The sequence below is a fragment of the Choloepus didactylus genome, chromosome 4 (assembly GCF_015220235.1).
Source record: "Choloepus didactylus isolate mChoDid1 chromosome 4, mChoDid1.pri, whole genome shotgun sequence".
NCBI lineage: Eukaryota > Metazoa > Chordata > Mammalia > Pilosa > Megalonychidae > Choloepus > Choloepus didactylus.
Genome location: NC_051310.1, coordinates 172827957 through 172854838, shown reverse-complemented (window position 1 = coordinate 172854838; position 26882 = coordinate 172827957). Strand labels below are relative to the sequence as shown.

Below are 26882 nucleotides of genomic sequence, written 5' to 3'. Positions count from 1 at the left end.
AAAAGATACAGACTGGTAGAATGAATTAAAAAGTATGACTCATTGATATACTGTTTACAAGAGACTCATCTTAGACTCTGCAACACAAAGTGACTGAAAGTGAAAAGATGGAAAAAAAATATTGTATGTAAGCTGCAACCAAAAGAAAGCTGGGGTAGTTATACTAATATCAGAGAAAACAGACTTTAAATGCAAAGGTGTCATAAAAGACAAAGAAGGGCACTATATATTAATAAAAGGGACAATTCATCAAGAAGAAATAACAATTATAAATGTTTATGTACCTTATCAAGGAGCCCCAAAATACACGAAACAAACACTGGCTAAACTGAAGGGAGTAATAGATATATCTACAATAATAGTGGGAGACTTCAATACACCACTGTCTTCTATAGACAGAACAACAAGACAGAGGACCAATAAGGAAACTGAGAACCTAAATAATATGACAAAAGAATTAGACTTAACAGACATATATAGATCATTACATCCCAAAGTACCAGGATAAACATCCTTCTCTAGTACCCATGGAACATTCTCAAGGATAGATCATATGCTGTGAAACAAAAGAAGACTTAACAAATTTAAAATATTGAAATAATTCAAAGCAGATTCCCTGACCATAATGGAATGCAACTAGAAATCAGTAACAACCAAAGAACCAGATCTGTCACAAATATATGGAGGATAAACTACACACTCCGAATCAACTAATGTGTGAAAGAAGAAATTGCAAGAGAAATTGGTAAATATCTAGAGACGAATGAAATTAGAACATAACATAACAAAACCTGTGGGATGCAGCAAAAGCGGTGCTGAGAGGGAAATTTATAGCTCTAAATGCATATATCAAAAAAGCAAGAAAGAGTCAAAGCCAAAGACCTAACCAAACAACTGAAGAAGCTAGAGAATGATCACCAAACTAACCCCAAAGCAGGTAGAAGAAAAGAAACAACAAAGATTAAAGCAGAAATAAATGACGTGAACAAAAAAAAAAAGAGAGAGAGAGAGAATATAAAACCAAAAGTTGGTTCTTTGAGAAGATCAACAAGATTAACAAACCCTTAGCTAAATGACAAAGTCAAAAAGAGAGAGGACCCAAATAAGCAGAATCAGAAATAGGAAGGGGATAACTACTATGGATCTCGAAGGGGGGGAGAAAAAACAAGAGGATGGTATGAACAATTGTTTGCTGACAAGCTTGACAATTTAAAGGAAATGAACAATTTCCTGGAAACAGATGAACAATCTAGGCTGAGCCAAGAAGAAACAGAAGCCTCAACAAACCAATCACAAGGAAAGAAATTCAATCAGTCATCAAAAATCTACCTATAAATAAAAGCCCAGGGCCAGATGGCTTCACAAGGGAATTTTACCAAACTTATCAAAAAGGAATTGCCACCATTCCTGCTCAAATTGTTTCAAAAAACCGAAGAAAAAGGGACACTACCAAACTCATTTTATGAAGTGAGTATCACTGTGATATCAAAACCAGATAAAGATACTACAAAAAAAGGAAAATAATAAGCCAATCTCCCTAATGAATACAGATGCAAAAATCATAAACAAAATACTTCCAAATTGAATCCAAAGGCACATTAAAAGAAATATACACCAGGACCAAGTGGGATTCATTCCTGGCATGCAAGGATGGTCCAACATAAGAAAATCAATTAATGTAATTCAATACATTAAAAAATTAAAAGGGAGAAATCAAATGATCATCTTGAGAGATGCTGAAAAAGCATTTGACAAAATTCAACAACCCTTTTTATAAAAACACTTCAAAAGGTAGGAATTGAGGGAACCTTCTTCAATTTACAAAGGGCATATATGAAAAACCCACAACCAGCATAGTACTAAACAGTGAGAGGCTGAAACCGTTCCCTCTAAGATCAGGAATGAGAAAAGAATGAGCACTGTCACCACTATTATTCAACATTGTTTTAGCCAGGGCAATCTGCCAAGACAAGCAAATAAAAGGTATCCAAACTGGAAAGGAAGAAGTAAAACTGTCATTATTTGCAGGTGATAATACATTTTATTTAGAAAATCCTGAAAATTCAAGCACAAAGCTACTTGAGCTAATAAACAAATTCAGCAGAGTGGTGGGATATAGATTAATGCACATAAGTCAGAATGTTCCTATACACTAGTAATGATCTAATTGGAATTAAATCTAAAAATTCCATTTAACAGCAACTAAAAAAATCAAGTACCTAGGAATAAACTTAACCTAGGACATTAAGACCTATACACAGAAAATTACAAAACATTACTAAAAGAAATAAAAAAGGAACAAAATAGGTGGAAAAATATTCCACATTCATGGACAGGAAGACTAAATGTTGTGAAGGTGTCAATTTTACCCAAACTGATTTACAGATTCAACACAATTCCAATCAAACTTCCAACAACCTACTTTGCAGACTTGGAAAAGTTAGTTACCAAATTTATTTAGAAGGGAAAAGGGCCTCGAATTGCCAAAAACATCCTAAAAAAGAAGAATGAAGTGGGAGAAGGCTTCCAGACTTTGAAGCCTACCATGAAGCCACAGTTGTCAAAACAGCATGGTATTGGCACAAAGATGGACACACTTATCAATGGAATCAAATTGAGAATTCGGAAATAGACCCCCAGATCTATGGTCAATGATTTTTGATAAGGCCCACAAATCTAAAGAACTGGGACAGAACAGTCTCTTCAACAAACGGGGCTGGGAGAACTGGATAGCCATAACCAAAACAATGAAAGATGACCCTACCTCACACCCAATACAAAAATTAACTCAAAGTGGATCAAAGACCTCAATATAAGAGACAGCACAAGAAAACTCTTAGAAAATAATGTAGGGAAATATCTTCAGGACCTAGTAACAGGAGGTAGCTTCTTAGACCTTACATCCAAAACACAAGCAACAAAGGAAAAAAACAGATAAATGGGAACTCCTCAAAATCAAAAGCTTCTGTTCCTCAAAAAACTTTGTCAAAGAAGTGAAGAGGCAGCCAATTCAACGGGAGAAAGTATTTAGAAACCATATATCTGATAAGAGACTGATACCTGCATATATAAAGAAATCCTACAACTCAACAGTAGTACAAACATCCTGTGTTGTGGGCGATTAAGGTAGCATGCATGAAGTCCACTTTTCAGCAATGCCAGAAACATGGCCGCCAGGGCTGATGCAACAACAGCTTGGGTTGCCCTCCGCCTTCTTTACGGAAGCGGTTGGCGCCAAAAGCACTAACCATACATCTGCCTTCCACCCCAGCAACAGCAACCGCCAATCCCCCTACATCTGCCTTCCACCCTAGCAACAGCAGCAGCCAATCCTAGATCGCCACCCGTCCTTACTAGCCACCCCCATCCTACCCTAGAGTATATATGCTCAGCCTCCTCAATAAAATTTTGCAGCTTGATCAGAAACCTGTCTTGCTGTCATTCCTCGTGTCTCTTGTCCCATACCATTCTTCCTTCACAGGACTTGGAGCTTCCGTTGATCGTCCCGCGGGCCGGGACAACTGGCGCCCAACGTGGGGCTCGAGCCTTGTGAAGGATAGAACGCCGCGCTAAAGAAGAGAGCTCTCACACTCACTGCACCCGGGATCGCCACGAAGAAACTCGCTAGTGAGACAGATCCGTTCAGCAGTCAACCAGCGCCGGCGAAAAGGAAAAGAAAAAGGTAGGCCCCCGTCCCCACCATGGGACAAGCAACTTCCCAACACGAATTACAGGTTAGTCAGGTCAAACAATCGCTCAAGACACGGGGAACTAGAGTTAAGAAAAAAGATCTCACACGCTTCTTTGATTTCCTACTAAAAACCTGCCCTTGGTTCCCCCAGGAGGGTACCATAGACCAGCGATGCTGGCAAAGGGTCGGTGATTGCTTAAAAGACTACTACCAAACCTTCGGTCCTGAAAGGGTCCCGGTCACTGCTTTCACTTATTGGAGTCTAATTCATGAAATTTTAAAAGTCCATTCTTCAGCCCCAGACATTCAAGACCTCTGCAAAAAGGGAGAGGTAGCTTTGAGACAGCACTCTTGCCCCGCCTCAGTCTGCGGTTCGATTACTATTGATATGCCTGAACAGCTCCAAGATGAAAATAGACCAGGCACCCCAGTTAATCAAGCCAGATTATCGCCCCACCTAATCGAAACAGAAGTAAAAACCCCTCCCCCTTCGGAGGAGACTGTCCTTCCTGCATTTCGGCCTCCCCCTTATACACCAGATTTTCCAACCGCACCCAGTCTTCCAAAACCACATCCTCATTTTTATCCAGTTACGTCCCTGCCTCAGTTCCATGCGCTAGAAGAGGCCGCAGAAAATCTCCAGCTACACGCCGATAATTTTAAAGAAACCTTTAATCAAGAGCGGCTGCGAGCCGCCAATTTGCTCGCCGACCTCCGGTTGGCAACTCAAAGCATTGCTGCCCTTGCACTCCCGGAAAATGCCCACTCACCATGTCCCCATTACACTCACCACACCTACGCCTTTCCAGTTACACGTAGTCAGACCCAAAACTCTTCCGCTGACACCCAAAATGGCGCCGCTAGCTCCCAAAATGGCGCTTCTAGTAGCGAAAGCGAGGAAGAGGAACAATCAAACCCCCCCAGTTCTGATGAAGAGGAGCAAGAGGAAGCTAGTACTACCCCAACAGCTAAATATAAAAAACTCAGTTTAAAATATTTAGAAAAATTAAAAAAGGCAGTGAATGATTAAGGCGCTACCGCCCGCGGTGAGAAACCTGAAGCGCCCGGCTGGGAGCTCGCGGACCCTTCATCGCACCGTCTGCGAAGCGGGCGTCGCCACGGTGATAGCGCGGACTTAGGCCGCCACCCCTCAGTCTTCGGGCGTCCTCCTTCTCACTTCCAAGACCCCTCCCTCTCCGTCGGGACGCGGGAGAGCCCGGCGCACGGTGGGAGAGCGAGGTGGAGCCCGCGCTGGCGGCCAATGCGAAACTGGCTGGTGCTGCTGTGCCCGTGTGTGCTCGGGGCTGCGCTGCACCTCTGGCTGCGGCTGCGCTCCCCGCCGCCCGTCCGCGTCTCTGGGGCCGGCCCGGCAGATCAATTGGCCTTATTTCCTCAGTGGAAATCTCATCACTATGATTTGGTAGTTGGTGTGTTATCAGCTCGCAATAACCATGAACTTCGAAATGTGATAAGAAGCACCTGGTTAAAGCGTTTGATACAACATCCAGCATTAAATCAACGTGTGCTTGTGAAGTTCATAATAGGTGCTCATGGCTGTGAAGTGCCTGTGGAAGATAGGGAAGACCCTTATTCCTGCAAACTACTCAACATCACAAATCCAGTTTTGAATCAGGAAATCGAGGCATTCAGTCTTTCTGAAGACGCTTCATCAGGGCTCTCTGAGGACCAAGTTGTCAGTGTGAGCTTCCGAGTTCTCTATCCTATCGTTGTTACTAGTCTTGGAGTGTTCTATGATGCCAATGATGTGGGTTTCCAGAGGAACATCACAGTCAAGCTTTATCAGGCAGAACAGGAGGAGGCCCTCTTCAGTGAACAATATTATCCCTATTCCCTCTGGCACTCGAATAGCACAACTTGTAATACTCCCCATTCAGCATGTCAACTCCAACTTCAAAAAACTCCAGCGCCCCACAGAGGGCCCTGGATCCTCCGACATCTTTTGGGCGCAACCAATATCCCATAATCGGCCCACCTTAAAACTAAAACTTAATGGCAAGCTATTTGAAGGAATCTTAGACACAGGGGCCGATTCCACAGTTATATCCTCAAACCACTGGCCAAAATCCTGGCCTCTCACGGCCGCTGCCACCCACTTACAGGGAATAGGACAAGCTACAAATCCCCTACAAAGCTCACAAACCCTAACTTGGGAAGATGAAGAAGGCAACACTGGTACAGTTATACCATATATAATTCCCCATCTCCCCGTTAATCTCTGGGGTAGAGATGTCTTAGCCCAAATGAAAGTTTTTATGTGCAGCCCTAGTGATACAGTTACTGCTCAAATGCTCAAAATGAACTTTCTCCCTGGCAAAGCTAATCAAGGAATAAGACAGCCCATCTCTATAACACCTAATACAGCTAGAACAGGACTCGGGCTCTCCCAAAATTTAGCCTGATGGCCGTTGACATCCCTGTATCCCATGCTGAAAAAATCTCCTGGAAATCCATAGAACCAGTATGGGTTGATCAATGGCCCCTGACTCAGGAAAAAACCCTAGCGGCGATAGAGTTAGTACACAAACAACTTAACGCCAGACATATTGAGCCTACTCAGTCCCCTTGGAACACTCCCATTTTTGTAATAAAAAAAAGGTCAGGCAAGTGGAGACTGTTACAGGATTTATGAGCTGTGAACAAAGCAATGGTGCCCATGGGGGTGCTACAACCTGGTCTCCCTTCACCAGTTGCTATCCCTATCGGTTTTCACAAAATAGTTATAGATTTAAAGGATTGTTTTTTTTTCCATACCGCTTCACCCGGAAGACAGGCAACATTTCGCCTTTAGTGTTCCTCAAATCAACTTTCAAGGCCCTATGCCCCGATTTCAATGGAAGGTCCTGCCACAAGGTATGGCCAATAGTCCAACTTTATGCCAAAAGTTTGTTGCAGACGCTGTTAACCCCATCAGGCACCTATGGCCACAAATCTACATCCTTCATTACATGGATGATATCCTATTAGCAGGACCAAACATGTCCAACTTACACTCTTGTTTTCAAGACCTTCTAAAAAATTTAACAGCAAGAGGTCTTCAAATAGCTCCTGACAAGGTACAAACTTCGGACCCCTTTTCCTATCTGGGGTTCGAGCTTTGGCACCAGCAAGTTTTAACACCCCGCATTCAACTGCGAACCTCCCATCTATTAACACTAAATGACTTCCAAAAACTTTTAGGGGACATTCAATGGCTTCGCCCCTACCTAAAACTGCCCACTGAAACTCTTCTGCCGCTCAATAATATCTTAAAGGGAGATGCAAACCCCTCCTCTCCCTGAAGCGTAACTCCAGAGGCAATGCAAGCGCTTACCATCATAAATCAAGCTATCCAAAGTCAAACTTGCTATCAAATAAATTACCACCAACCTTTAATCTTTATAATTCTTGCTACAACTCACACACCTACAGGAGTTTTCTGGCAATCCAATTTAAAACAGCCAAATGGGCGAGGCCACCCATTGCTCTGGGTTCACCTCCCCGCTACTCCATCAAAAGTGCTCTCGCCATACATTTCTCTTATAGCTGCCCTCATAATTAAAGGCCGACAAACTAGTCGCCAATTGTTTGGAAAAGACCCCGATTCCCTTATCGTCCCGTACACTCAAGATCAAATCCATTGGCTCTCCCAAACCGATGACGAGTGGGCTATTGCATGCTCTTCGTTTCCAGGCAATATTGATAACCATTACCCCGGCGATCCATTAATTCAGTTCGCCAAAATCCATCAATTCACCTTCCCAAAGGTCACTAAAGCAAAACCCATAGACTCTGCTACCTTAGTCTTTACTGATGGTTCAGCAAATGGGACAGCAGCATACGTCATCCAGGGTCAAGCATTTTCCATGCGCTCTCCCTATACTTCAGCTCAACTTGTCGAGCTCTATGCAGTCCTGCAGGTTTTTTCCCACCTTCAAAACCAACCTTTTAATTTATACACTGATAGCGCATACATAGCCCAGTCTATACCGCTATTAGAGACAACTCCATTTATCAAACCTTCCTCCAATGCAGTCCCCTTATTCTCACAGCTACAAAAACTAATTCTCAAACGACAGCACCCCTTCTTCGTGGGGTACCTCCGTGCCCATCAAAATCTACCGGGTCCTCTTGCAGAAGGCAATGCGCTAGCAGACGCTGCCACTCAGTTAATATGCCCCAATCTCTGCGATTCTCTAACCTTAGCTTCCCAAGCCCACGCTCAACACCACCTAAATGCAAACACTCTCCGCCTAAAATTCAATATTACAAGAGAATAAGCAAGGGAAATTGTTAAAACCTGCAAAAATTGTGTAACCCAATTGCCAGTCCCTCACTTGGGAGTCAATCCAAAAGGACTCATCCCAAATGAAATCTGGCAAATGGATGTCACCCACTTTGCCAGTTTTGGGCAACTCAAATATATTCATGTTTGTGTTGACACATATAGTGGATTCATTCAAGCTAGCCTACAATCAGGAGAAGCTTCAAAACACGTTATCTCTCATTTACTACATTGTTTCACCATCTTAGGCCACCCTAAGCTCATTAAAACAGACAATGGACCTGGATACACTGGCAAAAATTTTCAAACCTTCTGTCAACAATTACAAATCAAGCATACTACAGGAATACCATATAACCCCCAGGGCCAAGGAGTAGTAGAACGAGCACATCGCACCCTAAAAAATGCCCTGTGCCGTCTAGCTGACAGCACTCTCAATCTCACAAAACAACGCCCCCGAGATCTTTTACATCATGCTCTTTTTGTTCTTAACTTCCTAACTCTGGATAATGAAGGACACTCTGCAGCTGATAGACACTGGCATCCCAAAACACAAACGCAGCAAGCCACCGTTATGTGGCGCGACCCCTCAACATCAAAATGGAACGGGCCCGACCCCGTTATCATCTGGGGACTAGGCTCTGCTTGCATATATGACCAAGAAAAAGAGGGTCCTCGCTGGCTTCCAGAAAGACTAATTAGACATGTTAGTCCTCCACTGTCAGAACAAGCCCCAAAATCCCCCCTTCCCTTTAACAATAACCTTTCCAGGGAACAAACCCCTCCCTGAGAAAAAATTTTTCTTTCTCTCTTCCAGCACGTCGCCAACTTTGCTGTAGCCTGCCCAGAACACGCCCAACCTACGTGCAGCCGGCAACCAAGAGAAGCCCAACTTACAGGTTTGCCCCATCACTAAGGCCACATGAACTACTGGCTCTTACTAATTGGCTCTCTGGCCTTGCTGTTTGCAGCCGGATTGGCAGCCGTTGCCCCAAAATATTGGAACCCGTTAGAAAAAATCCTGCTTGCTATAACGTACTTGTGCGTTGTAGGGTGCATCACTCTGCTAGCTTGCTTTCCTTAACAGAAGAAACCTATAACCCCTATTAGTATGGCCTTGTTAAGCCTACTGCCATTTAAGGTTGCCACCTTACATTTTCTCCTGCAGGGTGTGCTTAATGACCCAGGTACCGCTATCCACAGTCCCAATCCCCACCAGCCTTGGAAATGGACCTTGGCACGATGGGAAGATTCCAAGATTGTGCAAACCCACGTTACCGCAGGACGTTCTTCCTTCGTTGTTTACGCCTGTGACCTAATCCTGTTCCCGGAGGGCACACCTTGCCTTAACCAGGCCCAATATTACATGTGCCCATCCTCAAACCCCGGGAAACAGTACTGCAATGCTCCCAACCAATACTACTGTGCATACTGGGGGTGTGAAACATTAGCCACTACTTGGAAGCCTTACGCCCCTGATCATTACCTAACTTTAAAATGGGCCCCTTTTGGCTGCAAGCCCCGTGACCATTCCATCAATCCTTATTACGATAAATATAATTGTCAAAAACTAAATCTCACCGTACAGCTCCCTACTGATCCCTCCTGGCTAATCGGTCGAACCTGGGGCTTCAGAGTCTATTTGGAAGGAGTCGACCCAGGGAGTCTTATCATAATAAAAAAGGAAGCGGTACAGCAAAAACCATTCGCCATTGGGCCAAATGTAGTGCTCGCTCCCCTGCCCCCAACTACCCCTCCTCGCAAACCCGCCAATTATTCCTCTACTACCATCTTAGCTGCTTCTTCCTCTACTACCAACCCAACATTGTCACCCTCAAGCTCTTCCATAGAGCTTAAGCCAATCTATAACTCACTTTGGACAGTGCTCCAAGCCACCTTTCTCTCCCTAAACTCCTCCCAGCCTGACCTTACTCGCAGTTGTTGGCTATGTTTCTCTGTCAACCCCCCTTTTTATGACGCTGTAGCCCTTAATACCTCATTTAATATTTCTAACGAAGACAATCCTCCCCAATGTCCTTGGAATACAACAAAAATCGGCCTCACCATGCAATCCGTTATCCACTCTGGGCATTGTATTGGTAACGTTTCCCCCTCCTTAAAAAAGGTCTGTGCACAGCCGTCCTTTCCATCTCAAGGTAAATTCTATATTCCCCCAACAGGGGCAAAATGGCTGTGCTCTTCCACGGGACTTACTCCTTGCATTTCAGCAAGAGCCCTCAATGAAACAAAGGAAATGTGCCTCTTAGTGGCTGTGCTGCCCCGTGTCCTCTACCATGAAGAAAATGACCTTTATCAACACTGGGACGCGCAGCCTCCAACCATGCTAAGAAACAAAAGAGAACTTGTCACGGCTGTCACTATTGCCTCTCTTTTAGGTATTGCTGGCCTAGGCACCGGAACTGCCTCTATCATTCTCCAACGCCAAGGCTTCTCCCACCTAAGAGCTGCTATAGACGAAGATTTGGCCCGCATTGAAACCTCCATCACCCATCTTGAGGAATCCCTTACATCTTTATCGGAGGTTGTTCTCCAAAACAGGAGAGGCTTAGATCTACTTTTCCTTAAGCAAGGAGGGCTTTGTGCTGCACTAGGTGAGGAATGTTGCTTTTACGCTGACCATTCTGGCGTAGTTAGAGATTCCATGACCAAACTTAGGGAAGGAATTGCAAACTGCAAACGTGAACGGGAAACCCAAGGAGGTGCCTCCTGGGGGTTCGACGGAATCCTTCCTTACCTCCTCCCTATACTAGGCCCCTTAATAACCATACTCCTTATAATATCCTTTGCACCTTGGGCCATCAAAAGAATAATACAGCTAGTAAAGGACCAAATTGATTCTGCCCTAGGCAAACCTATTCAAGTGCACTATCACCAGCTTCACTTCGCTGACCAAGGTATAAATCCAGAGTAACTAACTGCTACCCACCCTTACGGGTGAAAGGCCCCCTCCTACGGGAGCAGCATATAACTCGAAAATATGCTTCAAGCGTGTGCCCTGATTGGTACCGCTGGGTGCAAGGCAAAGCACTGCAAAGGAGGGCCAAAACAATTAAAGGCCATTTTCGAGCTCCTTGAGAAGTATGCCTCATTTGCATAGGGGTTTGCGCTGCACAAATCCCCCTCCCCAGAAAAACAGAGCCACAAACAACTTGGGGAATGAGGCCTCTACTTCCCCCAGCAGGTTAATGCCAAAAGAATGCTCAATCAGCATTCTTCCTCCATCCTTTTGAAAAACAAAGGGAGGAATCCTGATTATAAAATGGGCAAAAAATATGAAAACATATTTTTCCAAAGAGGAAATACAAATGGCTAAAAACACATGAAAAAAAATTCATCTTCACTACCTATTAAGGAAATGCAAATCAAAACCACAATGAGATATCATCTCACACCAATAAGAATGGCTGCCACTAAACAAATAGGAAAACAATAAATGCTGGAGAGGATGTGGAGAAATTGGAACTCTTATTCATTGCTGGTGGGAATGTATAATGGTACAGCCACTGTGGAAGACAGTTTGGTGGTTTCTCAGAAAATCTGGCAATGCCACTTCTGGATACATACCCAGAAGATTTGAAAGCACTGACATGAACAGACATTTGTACACCAATGTTCACAGCAGCACTGTTCACAATTGCCAAGAGATAGAAACAGTCCAAGTGTCCTTCAACAGATAAGTGGATAAACAAAATGTGGTATATATATATGATGGAATACCATGCAGCAGTAAGAAGGAACAAGGTCCTGAAACATATGCAACATGGATGAACCTTGAAGATACAAAGCTGAGTGAAATCAGACAGACACAAAAGAAGAGACAGTATATGTTACCACTTCTCTGAACTCCCTGAACAATGTAAAATCAATGTCTTATAATGTAGAATATTGGGGACCTAGTGATAGAAGCTAGTGAGGAGGAATGATAATCTAATATGTCCAGGTATGTTAATGATGGTGAATTCAAAGGTATGGGAATGGGTACAGGTGATGCTGTTTGCTAATGGGATTATAAGTATTAGTGCTGTGAAGTGAATAGGATTGAAAGGGATTGGTTAAAGGCATGTATCACACAGATCAGAACTACAAATTTACATAGGTGCTTGCATGATATACTTCTGTGGTACGACAGTAGTACAGAGAGTTGACAACAGAAAGGTATATGGGAAAAAATCTACCTATTGCATATTAGGGACTATAATTAATAGGAATACCACACAAATACTAGGAACAAATAACAAAGGGCTGAAAAGAGTTATGAATGTCTCAGGTGCTCAGCAAGGTTTCTCTACTCTCTGCTCTGGTTAGATCAGAAGTGCAATGTTTCCATTTAGCTCTCAGCCCTGCAGTAGAGAATTTCTTCTAAACCATGTGCTATCAAACCCTGTACATAAATAGCACAGTCCTTGGCCAAGCACTGAAAGTGAATTAACATGCAGATTTCTGCTGCCTGTCCCCACCCCACACACATAGCTTCCTCTCATTTAGTATCTCTTGCAAATGCCAGCTGCTTCAAATATCCAAACTTAAGTTTCTCCTTCCTTAAAGCAAACTTAAATTTCTCCTGCCTGGGCTGCACCTCCCTGAGTCAGCAAGACTGCCTACATGTATAACCTCAGCAATTGTCAGGCTTACTTCTGTACATTCCTATGCAGCCTGTTTTTCATATATTTTGCCAAGTTTTTTAGTTGTTTTTAGCAGGATGGAAAGTCTGGTATAGTTATTCCACCATGGTGAGAAGACTCTCGTTTTTCAAGGGACCAAAAGAATTTTTTTTCCTACATGGAAAAGGTTCCTGCAGTACAGAAACTGATTAACTGACTGGTCAAGATAAATTTTCATTTGCTCCAAACTGGCTTAACACCCAAAGCAAATTTTTTTTCCCTCCCAATTTCCTATAAATTGTTCAACATATCTTCTAATATCTGTATTCTTGATGATTTCTCTGAATAATATTTAAGAGGAAATGACATTATGTACAGAAATTCCTGCACACTTCCACAGCAATGGAACTTTCTCCCCCAGGATTTGCACACTAGGAAAACTGATATTCATTAGTAAATTAAAGTGTAGGGCCTCTATTAATGGTCTTTAATTAGCACCTAATAACTAGAAACTGCTGACTGACAAATGTGTTTACTGAGTCTAACAAAGTGATGAGCTATGAAATATCACCTTTTCTGGATTTTAATTTGAACATATTTACAAATGATCCCTAACATTTGAACTGGTAATAGTGTAAGGGACTAAAAGAGAGAAAAATTCAGTACATCCCAAACGTCTGCTCCATTTTAGTCCTTTAAATGCAACTAACCTTTCCCTGAACACAAAAGCCAGATAAAACTAACTTATCAACTATCTGTGCGACCCATCCCTCTCTGATCTCTTCTCCTAGCATCTTAATTCTCTGGCTGTGCATCCTACCAGCTGTGTACTCTGCCACTTTGTTTAGGAATAATGAAGGGAAAGGGAGGACAGTAAGCCCAAGGAGGTAAGCTCAACAGGTTGCCAAAAAAAATGGAGGAGGGCCAAAAGCAGAAGCTACATGGTCTTTTGATTTCAGTAGTATATGCTGCTCTACAAAGAAACACTCTAGCCACCACAGCTTATCAATCAGGAATAGTTCATAAGCCTAACAAGTACAAAAGGCAATCCAAACACCAAGTAGTATACCTCACATCTAATTTATGACTTGTTAATTATACTAATAATTATTAATTATATGGATTCATAATTATACTTAATTCATTAAAAGTTGTGAGAAATATCTTTGTATTAATACTGCGTTTGTATTTTTCTAGTTTCCAGATGTCATTGTATAAGATGGTCATCTAAAATCTCTTGTGAGATCAAAGTGATTTCACATTACAATTTTAGAGTTCATTAGATTTACAGTTCATTAACAATGCTGTCTCTTCAAATTTAATAGAAGTGAACATTTTAAAACTTTCCTGAATTTTTTGTTTTGATATGAATTCAGAAAGTATTGCATCTCTGTAGCTTATTATGAGTCACCAGAAGGAAATAAAAATGTAGAATATTTTCTAACAAATGATTAAAATAAAGATTATAAAATGGTCACATAAAAGGAGACTGATCTAGCTTATTCATTTCTGTAATCTCTTCAATGCTGCAAACATATTTATTTTTAAGATGATGACTTAATTTTCTGGTTCATGCAACTACTAGGACGTGGTATTTCAATCTTTTTTGAACAGTTATAACCTTGTAATGCTGAACCCTGCAGTTAGCTGATGGTCAGGAAAACAAAATTCAGTAAATAATACCATTGTAATGAGTTGGTTCTTAAGTAAACTTCAATGGATTTTCTCAGAATCCATAAACAAACAACAGTATAACCTAAATGTTAAGTTGGCAGTTATTGCACAGAAGGACAGAGATGTTTCTTATACTATTTTAAAACACAAAGCAGAGTTCAGGAAATAGTATTGGTACTCACTGGATGATAGCCACGGTTTAATAGTTTATTAAGCTCTTGTTCAGTTATTGCATTCCTGGAATCACAGATGCTTCCTCCTGGTTTGCAAACTTTATATGTTTACCATTATAAATGTTGCAATCTCAATAGAACTGTCAATTATTTAAGTGCTCCTTCTTAATTTTCTTGATGTATAATATGTGTTCCCAGACACTGTTAAATCCTAACAGAAGCCATTCAAGCTTCTAAGCTTACAAGAGAAAAACTGAAAAAACTGTATGGCAATCAAAGGTTCAACAGGTTAAATATTATACAAGTCATTCCCTGAAAGATTATACACCAGTTATTTTTGAAGAAACCAGTAAATACTTGCGGACCGATTTACTGACTACTATTAAAAAAAGCTTTGGGAACTTGGGACAGTTCTCAGGATACTTCCTCATTTTTCATTGAAGTCAATCATTTACCTGTATCTTCTTTTATTTTTAAATGTTTGTGAAATTGTTTGACTGATGCATATATGCAAAAGTAGGAACACAATGAAACCATCCAGCAGTCATTACCTTAAGAGCAACCTGCAAATCAATGAAAAATAGTCTACATTATATTCAACCCCTTAAAGTCAACTACCACCTTAAAACTGCAATTTTCTTCTCGCTTAGCCCTTCCCCTTCCCCTCCTTGTAGTTCTGACATCTGTGGTTTTTGCACTCACGTTTTCATTGCTACCACATTTCCATATATCCTTAAGCTTAACTCCTTTATCTCTTCAACTCAACAGAAAACCTGTGACACTTCCCTTTGAATCCTCTCTAGTAAAGCATGTTCCTTCTTGTACATTCTTCTTCATACTTACCTCAGAGAAAGAAAAAAGGATTTGCATTTTCCTGGTTTACAACTGCCATTCCAGTCCACTGATCCTTCATTAAATGACCCTTCTACTTCTGAAGTTTCTGCTATTCATTTATAGCAGTGCTACTCAGTGTGGTCCTAGGAGTAGCGTGAGTATTACTGCCATGAAGCTAGTACAAAAATTGATAGTAAGCAGTTAGAAATTTTATAGGAATGTGACAGATTTACTTTGTCGGTTGAACCCAATAATAAAATATGTTTGGATATTCTATGTTCATATCTTTAATTTCATTTCTCTAGTTATTCATTTGTATTCCTATGTTATAAAAATAGTGGTCCATTACCCATTAGAAATTTTAAAGGGGGAAGGGGATCCTTCACCAGAGATAATATGAGAAGCACTGATTTGGATGACTTGCTCTTTCATTTGTGCCACTATGATCTACTGACAACAAGGGATACTTTACCACAGTAAAAAAAAAAAAAAAAAGAAAAGAAAAAAATCCCCTATTTTAGACAAAAGCAACAAGACACTAATTTCATAATTTCTTGATCCCTTTATTCTAATAAATTTGCCTTTAGATGATGCCCATAATCAGTACCTTGTTCCTGGGTCTCTTTAATCCTTAACTCTGAAAATCTACTCTTGGATCCCTAATTTTTATTCTTTTACTATCCTACTAAAACTGCTTTTTTTAACAGGAGCACAATATTTATTAGTTGCTTTCAATATTCCCTTTGGTCTTTGCTAGACTACCTGGTTCACAGTTTCAGGCATTTTCATAGGCATCCTCAATTTCTTATTCTAGAAACCTTGCAATCTTCAATTGAGGATAAACATCTCATAATCTTAGAAGTTAGAATGGCTTCTATTAGGACTGAACAAACATCTATTTTCTCAACTTTTTGTTCAGCTAAAGAAACCATTTCAATTATTTCCACCCTTACCTGAAATGTTGCAAGCTAATCCTTTCACTTATTCTTACTTTGATTTTCCCCCATTCTGAAGAGAAGTTTTACTCATCTCAAGATCCTAAATCCTACCCTCTATCTCCTAATCCCAACAAATAATGTACATTGAATGAGATATGAAGGCCATTAAGCATAAAATTCTGATTGCCATTTCCATCAACTTCTAAAATGATCTATGTATTTACTGATCATCACTCTGTTGTCTGAGTCCATGTCTTCCTGCCTTCTCCAAAGTCTTCGCTAAATTAAGGATTTCCACCTCCTCCTCAGATATAAATAAATACTCAAGACTCACTTGCCCAAAGGGGTTGGGAGTGGGGGCCTTTTTCAACTTCCACTATAAGATACTATCTCTTTAGTTCTTTACCTCAATTGCAAAAATTATTTGAAAGATAATTTACATTTTAAGGTAAAACATTCACATGTGAATGCTCACCAAAGGTGGCCTCAGAAAAGGAGGAGTTTAACAACCAAGTTAATAGGATGACCCATTCTGTGGATACCAATCCACGCCTTTCCCCAGCCATTCCCCTGACTCTGCTCAATGGGCTCATGATAAAAACCTGGACATGGTGGCAGGCATGGGGATTATACTTGGACTCAGCAACATGGGCTTCTACTCACCAAGGCTACTATGAATACTGCCACTACTGAGTGTCCATTCTGCCTGCAGCAGAGATCAACACTAAACCACAAATATGGCACCAAAGCCCGTGGTAAACAACTCAAGAGAATGACAGTAGGTTGATTACACTGGAATTTTTCCTTCTTGGAACACGTATTAGTTTCCTAGGGCTACCATAACAAATTACCACACAGTGTGGCTTAAAGCAATAGAAACTGATTCTTACATTTCTGGAGGGCAGAAGTCTGAAATCAAGATGTCAGCAGGGCCACAATTCCTCCAAGGCCTCCAGGGGACAACTCTTCCTTGCCACTTCTAGCTGTCCCAGGGATTCTTTGGCTTGAGTCTGTATAATTTTATTATATGCCCCTGTCTTTACATGACCTTCTTCTCTTTTCTGTCTCAAATGTCTCTCTGCCTTTCTCTTATGAGGACACTTGTCACTGGATATAGGGTGTACCCCAAAAATCTAGGATGATCACATCTCAAGACCTTTAATTTAATTATATCTGCAACATTTTTCCAATTAAGGTCATATTGAGGGATTCTGGAAATTAAGATGCAGGTATACTTTCTGGGTGGTGGGGATGCAAAATTCAACACACTACAGAAGAGGAAGTACTCCATCTTTACTGGAATAAACACATCCTTTGGGTTTGGATTTGTCTTTCCTGCATGCAATGCTTCTGCCAAAAGTATCATCAGTGAATTTACAGAATGGCTGAACCACTGCCATAATATTCCACACACCACTGCTTCTGATCAAGGAACTCACTTAACAGCAAATGAAGTGCAGCCATGTGACCATGCTCATGGAATTCACTAGTCTTACCACGTTCCCGATTAATCTTAATTAAGCAGCTGACTTGACAGAACAGTGGAATGGTCTTTTGAAGACTCAGTTACAGTGCCAGCTAAATGCTAACATCTTATGGGGCAGGGCAGTGTGCTTCAAAATGCTATATATATGCTCTAAATCAGCACCCAATATATGGGGCTGTTTCTTCCATAGCCAGAATTCATGGGTACAGGAATCAAGGGGTGGAAATGAGAGTGACACCACTATTACCCCTAGTAATACATAGCAAAATTTTGCTTCCCATCCCTGTAGCCTTAGGTTCTGCTGTCTTGAAGGCTCAGTTCCAAAGGGAGATATGCTTCCACCTTAGAACCTAACAATGATTCAATTTAATTAGAAGGCAAGACTTCCATCTGGCCATGAAGGGCTCTTCATGCCTTTGAGCAACAGGCAAGGAAGAAGGCTATAGTATTGGCTGTGGTGATTCATCATGACTACCAAGGAGAAACTGGATTGCAACTATAACATGTGGATATGGAGGAGTAAGTCTGGAATACAGGAGATCCTCTAGGACATCTCTTAGTCTCCCATGTCTTATAATTAAAGTAAATGGAAAACTACAGCAATCCAATTTAGGCAGGATAAATAGAACATTAGAATAAAACAGCATTTCCAGAAACAGACATGATCAATTTTCAAAAAATGGCACTAAAGCCATTCAGCCGGGAAAAAGTGATTGTTTCAACAAATACTGCAGCAACAACTGGGTATTCTTCTTAAAAAAGGAAAAAAAAAAAAAAAGAACCTCAATCCTTACCTGACACCATATACAAAAATTAAGTCAAAGTAAATCACAGACTAAAAGTAAAAATTAAAATAGTAACACTTAAAGAACAAAACATAGGACAATATCTTTGCAATCTTAGGGTAGGGAAAGATTCCTTACACAGAACACCTAAAAATTAATAAATTAAGACTTTATTAAAATTTAAAACTTCTACCTGTCAAAAGATATAATTAAGAAAATGAATAAGCCACAGACTGGGAGAAATTATCTGTAGTACATGTATCTCAATAGACTTTATCCAGAATATATAAAGAACCCCCAAAAATCAATAATAAAAGGAAAAATCATCCAGTTAAAAATAAAAAAGGGAAAAGACTTAAACAGATGTTTTAAGATGGAAGACATAAGAATGGCCAATAAGTACATGAAAAAAGTGCCCAACATCAATATTCATTAAGAGATGTAAGTTAAAGCCACAATGAAATATCACTGCATACTTACTAAAATATTTAAAATTAAAAACACTGACAACACCAAATATTGAAGAAAATGCAGAGCAACCAGAACTCACATAAATTGCTGCTTAGTATGTAAAATTATACAATCACTTTTGAGAAAACTAGGTAATTTCTAAAAATAAATAAATATGTCCCTACTCTGGGATCCAGCATATGTTCACATAAAGACATATATCATTATGTATGTCCACATAAAGACTCTTAGAACATACTCATATAAGTCCTATTCATAATAGACAAAAACTGAAAAAATCCAAATGTCTATCAACAAGGGGATAATAAATGCATTATCATACAATGGAATATTACTTAGCAATAAAAAGGAACAAACTACTGACTCAAAGAGCAATGATGATGAATCAAATATTTTGCTGAGCAAAAAAGGAAGATAGTATATGATCTACTTATATGAAGTTCTAGAATAGCAGAGCCATCTCTGGTTAAAAAAAATCAGAAAATTTGTTTGGGTGGGTCAGGAGGATTGACAGAGAAGGAACATGAAGAAAGGAACCTTCTGGGGTGATAGATATGTTCCGTATCCTTATAGTGATGTGATTACATGGGTATATGCATTTGTCAAACTCACCAGATTGAACATTTAATATTTTGGCATTTCATCTGTGCATGTAAATCTTATCAAATCAAAATTGTGAACAAATAAAAGAAAAATAACATATTAAAGAAATTTCTTTTGATTTTCAGTGATTACTAAAATAAAAATTACAAACTCAAAATCTATAATACACTTATGATTTATAGGTATATTTACAGAAAGGGTTTCTAAGGAAATTACAATTCAAAAGTAAATTTTATTATATATTTTAACCTACCTATAAGATTATTATACATTTTTACCACAATGAGCTATGTAATATTAATTAATATATACCTTTCTCAAGGGATTACAGTAAGGAAACAGGCTACTAGTAACAATAAAAATCATTTTTCCCCTAAATCTTTTCAAGGTTTTGACATTCAATATTTAAATTAATTCTAGGAAGTGGTTTGGGAGTCTGATCTTTTGTGGCCCTACAGCTTAGTATTATGACAGATGAGTCAAGTAGCAATTAATCAAACAAACCTGTATGCAAATATACAAGTATAGTCACAGAATGGTTTTCAAAAGAAGAGTGGAGGCCTTGATATACTGCATTGAGAAAGAATTTATTTTAAAATATCCTGAGAGTGTGGACTAAAGACAAGCACTTCAATACAAATTATATATTCAGATGTATCTTTATATTCCACCTGACTTATTAGTGTAATCACAGAAGGTAATTTTACTAGCTATTTGGTAGCATATAATTGTGATCTTGAATACAATAGTGTAAATTTAATCCACTAAAATGTTAATAGAAAAATTTCCTGTGAAATTGAAGAAACAAAACCAGAGACTTGAATATCTTTATATAAATGACAATTTTGAAGTGAACTATCAATTAATTTTCTAAGGATACTAATACAAAATTCTAATTACCTTTATAAAGTCCAATCTTCACAGTAAAGATGCTTTAATGAGTTCATGGCTCAAATTAACTCTTCTTGCAATCTTATCCAAGAATTTATCTAGAAGAATGTTGCCTCTTCTTCAAAGGCATGGGTGGGTTTATTATTACACCAACAATATACTCAAAAGAGAATGGTATTATGTACTTAATATACTCTATTATCCCCAAAAATAGTGCTATTTGTAATGCCGGTAAAAACTAATTTTTAAGGGAAATTTGAGCTTTTGATATCTAAAACATCTTGAGATGGCAAACCTGTATGTAAGCCTTTAGAAGTGATAAACTGAAAAGCATTATGTACTATAGGAATTAATAAAGAAAGAACAACAGAAAACCTAGCCCTATGTCATTAAATGAAGAGAATCTTTAAAACAACAAATCCAGTCCTCAACAGAACCATCTGGCTCTATGCCAAAATCCTATGTGTGCTCTTTTAGGACCGACCTTAGGCAATTACAAGTCTTTGCCTGGCAGGCATCATTAGGGGAAACTGCACCCCCCCACCTCCCAGACTTGTTGCAGAGCAGTTTTCTGAAAGGAACTGCAATCAACTACCCATTTCCCACTCCTCCCCCACAGTCTTACACAGGTGCTTCCATTAGGAGGCCTCCTTATTTAAGGGGAACTTCTACTGAGGCACTTCCCAAGTGCCTCCACTGAAAGTTCCTTATTGGAGGCCTTGACTGAGGCACTTTCCTTAAGTCTGTCCCAGTACTTTTCCAATCCCAACTTTCCCCCTCCTCTTCCATAAAGAGGTCCATAAAGAGGCAGGAGTCTTTTGTTCAGTGCTCCTTGGCACTGAGATGATTTCCCCATCTGCACTGCATCTGTCTGACCTTCACATTTTGCCATTTCATGGGGGAAAATGGAACTCTGGGGAGCTGGTGATTCTTTTTTGTCTCTTGCTTGCACAGTACAAGTGAATAAAGCCTTGCTTGTTACTTTCAGTTTGGCTTATTGCTCTAATTGACCACATTAACTCCTGATTGCTCAACAGGTGCAAGTTTAGAAAAGATGCATTTTTTACATGCACAAGAATAGAATAGAACACATAAAAAATATGATCACCCTCAATAGATAGTGATCTCAAATATATAACTTTCTAGAAAAGGTAAAACTAATTTATGGTGTAGAAAAAAATCTGATCAGTGATTATTACTGGTTGGTGAGGGCATGGATTGACAGGAAAGGGCATGAGGAAACTTTCCAAGGTGATGATAATGTTTCATATCCTACTTGTGGTGGTGGTTATGCATTTGTACATTTTAGTGCATGTAAATTTTAAATTAAAAGAAAAAACTGTTGAACTCTAGCTAATGATATGGTGTGCTGAAGTATTCAGAAGCCAATGTACTGATGCCTGCATTTACCTGAAATGCATCAAATAAGTGAGATAGATTGATGAATAGAAGGAAGATGGATAAATGGGTAGATACACAATAATCCATGTTTAGAAAAACATTAATAGTAGAATCTAGGTGGTGTGTATACAGATGTTGACTGCAAAAATCTTTCCACTTGGTTGTATGTTTGAAAGATCTCATAAAAAATAGTTGGGAAAAAGGTTGAGAGTATGGATGGAAAAGGATATGACACTCAAACACTTAAGTAGACTTTAAGATTATAAAAGATAAACACCGGCATTTCAAAATGATAAAAGTCTACTGAATGGGAGGATATAGCAATCCTAAAGATCTATGCACCTAATAACACAGCTTCAAAATAAGTAAAACAAAAATTGACAGAATTAAAAGGAAAGGAAATCCGTAAGAATCACTGGCTATTTTATAAATACCTCTCGATAAATAAACAGACAATCTATGAATACAGAAGAATTTAAAAAGATGATTAACCTACTTGACCTAAATGACATATAGAGAATACTAGAGCTGCAGAATATACAATCTTTAAAAGGGTATGTGGTTCAATCATCTAACAGAATAGAGAATATTCCTGGGTCATAAGGCAAGGATATTTAATAAATTTCTAAGGATTAAAATCACGTCATTTATGTTCTCTCACCACCATCCAATTAAATTCCAATCAATGACAGAGAGATAAGTAGAAAAACTGCCAAATATTTAAATATTAAGCAACACATTTCTAAATGACTCCTGGGTCAAAGAAAAAACCACAACAGAAACTAAAAAAAATTTTGAGGTATATAATAATGAAACGCAACATATCAAAACCTGTGTGATGCATCTAAAGCAGTGCGTAAAGAAAAATTATTAGTTTTAAATACACATCCATATCAATATTGATATCGATATAGATGGAAGAAAGTTTGAAAAATCAACAATCTAGGGTTCTGACTGAAGAAGACAGAAAAAGAATAGCAAATAAAACCTAAAGAAAGGAAAACAGACACGAAAATATTAATAAAATTGAAGACATAATAAGTCTGAGTTTTTTTTTCTTTATAAGAAATTAAATCTATAATTAAAAGGCTTTCCAATCAATCAATCAATCAATCAAAAAACCTCTAGGCCAGGGTTTCTTAACCTCAGCACTGCTGTAATGTGGGCTAGGTAATTCTTTGTTGTAGGTGGCTGTATTGTGCATTCTAGGATGTTTAGTACCGTATCTCTGGCTTCTACCCAGTAGATGACAGCAACAGGCCCCAGTTGTAACAACCAAAAACGTCTCCAGATATTGGAAAATGTCTGAAGAAGGGGTGGGGGTGGGGGTGTGCAAAATGTTCCCCAATTCCCACATCCTATCTCCCATCTCCCAACTCTATTGAGAACCATTGCTACAGGCCTGCATGACTTCACTGAACTTTTCCAAAGGGATAACAAAGAAACAATGCCAATTTTACACAAACTTTCATCAAGAATAGAAAAAGAGGGAACACTTTCCAACTCATTTCATGAGGTCAGTATAACTTTTTACCAAAATATGACAAGGACAGTTAAATAAATAAAGGAAAATTGTTTAAGTCAAAATTTCCCATGAATAAAGGCATAAAGACCAAATACATGGAGAGGTATACCATATTCATGATTTGGAAGATTCAATATTGGTAAGTTGTCAGTGTTCCTTTATTTGCTCTTTAGATTCCATGCCGTCACCATCAAAATACTAGCAGACTTTTGATGCAGAATGAAAAGCTGATTCTCAAATTTATATGTAAATGAAAAAGAACCTGGAACAGCTAAGGAAATTCTGAAAAATAGCAACAAACCTGGATCTTTACACTACCACAAATCAAGACCTACTATAAATCTACAGTAATTAAGATATAGTGTGGTAATAGTGCAGGGATAGAAATTACACCAAAGAATACAAGAGTCCAGAAACAGACCCACACATATACAGCTTCCTGATTTACTACCAGGGTTCCACTGCAATTTATCAGGAGGATAAAAGAGGTAAGGTAGATGATCTCTGTAATGCATCATGCTGGTAATGCTGGATCAAACCAACTGGACTCCATGGGAAGAAAATGTACCTTGACCATACAAAAATTAATTTGAAACAGATCATAGACCTAAATGTGAAAGCGAAAATAATAAAGTTTCTAGAAGAAAACATAACAGCATCTTTTCTTTACTGTAGGAATGGTTAGAGTTTCTTAAACAGGATACAAAATGTATTAACCATAAAGGGAAACAGTGATAAACTGGACTTATTAAAATTAAGAACTATTGTTATGAAAAGATACCATTAAAATTGTAAAAACGCAAGGCATAGACTATACATGTATTTGTATCTAAATTACATAAATCAATAAGAAAAAGGCAAGACAACCCAATTTTAAAATGGGCAAAAGCCTTGAACAGACACTTCACAAAAGAGGAAATCATAATTTAGGTTAGCAGACACATGAAAAGGTGCTAGAAATCAGTAGTCATTATGGAAAAAAAAATTAAAACCACAATGAGATAATACTGCACCCCCATTAGAATGGCAGAAATAAAAAATGAGCAATGACATCAAATGGTGACATTCACCATTGTAGCAGCTCTCTTACATTACCTTTGTGAGTATAAATTGGCACAACTCTGAAAAAATGTTTGTCAGTGCCTATTAAAACTAAACCTATGACTCAGTTATTCTTCTCCTAGGTATATACCCAAATAAATGAATGCTATGCCCAAAAGACAAGTACATCCAAAATATTTCATTCACAATAACCCCAAACTGGAAACATATAAATTTATCACCTGTTGAATATGTAAATAAATTATGGTACATTCTGCAAGAGAATGTCATATAACAATGAAAAAGATAAACTACTGATACAACAATATAGATCAATCTCACAGATATTACCTTGGGTGAAACAAGTCAGAAACAAAAATATAACAAAACATATGATTCCTTTCATATGAAGTTTAAAAACAGGCAAATGAACTATGGCAATAGAAGTAAGAATAGTGATTACCCCCTTAAGAGGAATTAGATAGGGAAGAGACATGAAGGAACCTCAAGGATGCTGGACATGTCCTATATATTGATCTGAGTGCTGCTTAGATAGGTATATACATATGTAATAATTCATCAAGCACTTCACTTAAGGTTTGCACACTTTACTGTAAATTGTACCTCCACTAAAAATACCACAATGTATTCTTTTATTTTCACAGTGTTCATACCTATTTTGCTCTCTGTATTTCTCATTTAGACTCTCATCACCTCTTTTCTGAAATATTACTAATAGGTTCCCATTGGTCTCTTCAATCCTAGCCTTATACTTTTCAATCCACTTTATGGAGTGTTGTCCAGAAATTCTCCTGAAGAAAAGCACTTTGTGAATCATTAGAAAACTCAAAACCATCAGGAGTTTCACAGTGAATGAAGAATGAAGTACAAATTCATTAGCATTTTATTTAAAGCCTCCTTGAATGAAGTCTCAAATAAGATTTCTAGGTAAAACTTCTAAAAAAGCAATTTGGAAATATACGTTTATTTTAAAATGTTTATATCTTTTGATGCAGCATTTTCATTTCCAGGAATCTTCCTTAAGGAAATTAGCACGGATGTACATAAAAACATAGCTTCAAAAAATGTTCACACTTTCAAAAAGTAGAAAAAAATACAAACATCCCCAAAATAGCATATGAGTTCAACAAATCTTAACACATCCACATCATAACATTACAAGAGTTTCTGACCAAATGTAAAATCATTTAGTGAAAAGTCAGATTAGAAAGTAGTATTTAGGATTTAATATGCATTGAAGAAAGGATAAAGAATGTATACATGATTACTTCCAGGGAATGAGCTTATGGGAAGAGCTTTTTCTTCTTTTTGTTTATCTTCCCAAAGTTATCTTTACTTCCAAAAAGTTGTAAAACTCTTGTAATAAGAAAAAATAAGCATTATTAGACTAGATGAAATATGAACAATATATTTTAGCAAGATGGACTGGAAAAAAGCACATATGCAAATAACTGCATGACAGGAAAGTAGATTAACAAATTGACAGGGGAAAAAATTAATAAAATTTTACAGTCACTATAATACAGAATGTTAAACATGTTTCCTACTTTTCCTGAAAAATGAAACTTGAAATGTTATGATTTATTTTGTTTTCAAGTATGAACTTTTTGTCAAACTTCTAATAACAAACCATTATGTTGCATCTATTACATGATAGGCACTATTTTAATTATGAGGGAGACAGAGTGAAGGCAACATTTAAAAAGGAGAGGTTGAGAAACTAGATTACTAGATCATTTCCTCTGCAAAAGTGAATGGTTAACTTTGATGGCTAAGTCATTGGCCTAGATTCTGGGTTTGCTCTTCAAGTGGGTTTATTAACTTACACAACATTCCCTAGTCTCAATCCCACGATGACTTTTGGTCATTTGGAATACCAAATGAGCAGTTCATAACCAGCGCAATAAAAGTTCTAGCACAGACTTCAGGATCTTGAAACCTAAGTGCCATTATATTTATCTTATCAGACCTTAATTTCTACACTGGGTACAATAAAGAGAGGTAAAGAAAGAAAATTCTCTCCAATTTTTAAATTATTCAATAACTTTTCCTCAGATGTGTTCCCTCTCTTTCATCACTTCTGGGTGTGGCTTGCTTGCTGTGTTATAAAATAGCCACCGTTTAGTTTTTTCCACTAAATACATATTTAAAATTACATAGAAAAACATTTGGAATATGTTGACCCTAATAATTATATTACCTTCAAGTTCTTTATTTCAAGTGTCTTTCTTTTCCCTTTAGTACAAATCATTAGAATTGACACACAAAGACATCCAATCCATGGTGTTCTAGCTTGCTAATGCTGCCAGAATGCAAAACACCAGAAATGCACTGGCTTTTATAAAAGGGGATTTATATGGTTACACAGTTACAGTCTTAAGACCATAAAGTGTATAAGGTAACAACACATCAGCAATCAGGTACCTTCACTGGAGGATGGCCAA

The 26882-nt window shown here is 38.6% G+C and overlaps 2 protein-coding genes across 9 annotated transcripts in view; one reads left to right on the top strand and one right to left on the bottom strand.

Moving 5' to 3' along the window:
• Positions 1-26882, bottom strand: part of MIPOL1 (mirror-image polydactyly 1) — a 521065-nt gene that overhangs the window by 248522 nt on the left and 245661 nt on the right. The gene's annotated exons all lie outside the window — the stretch shown is intronic.
• On the top strand, positions 4739-5675 carry LOC119530939 (UDP-GalNAc:beta-1,3-N-acetylgalactosaminyltransferase 2-like). The gene has a single exon (XM_037831599.1). The coding sequence runs from the start codon at positions 4953-4955 to the stop codon at positions 5673-5675; it is 723 nt and encodes a 240-aa protein (XP_037687527.1). The 5' UTR covers positions 4739-4952.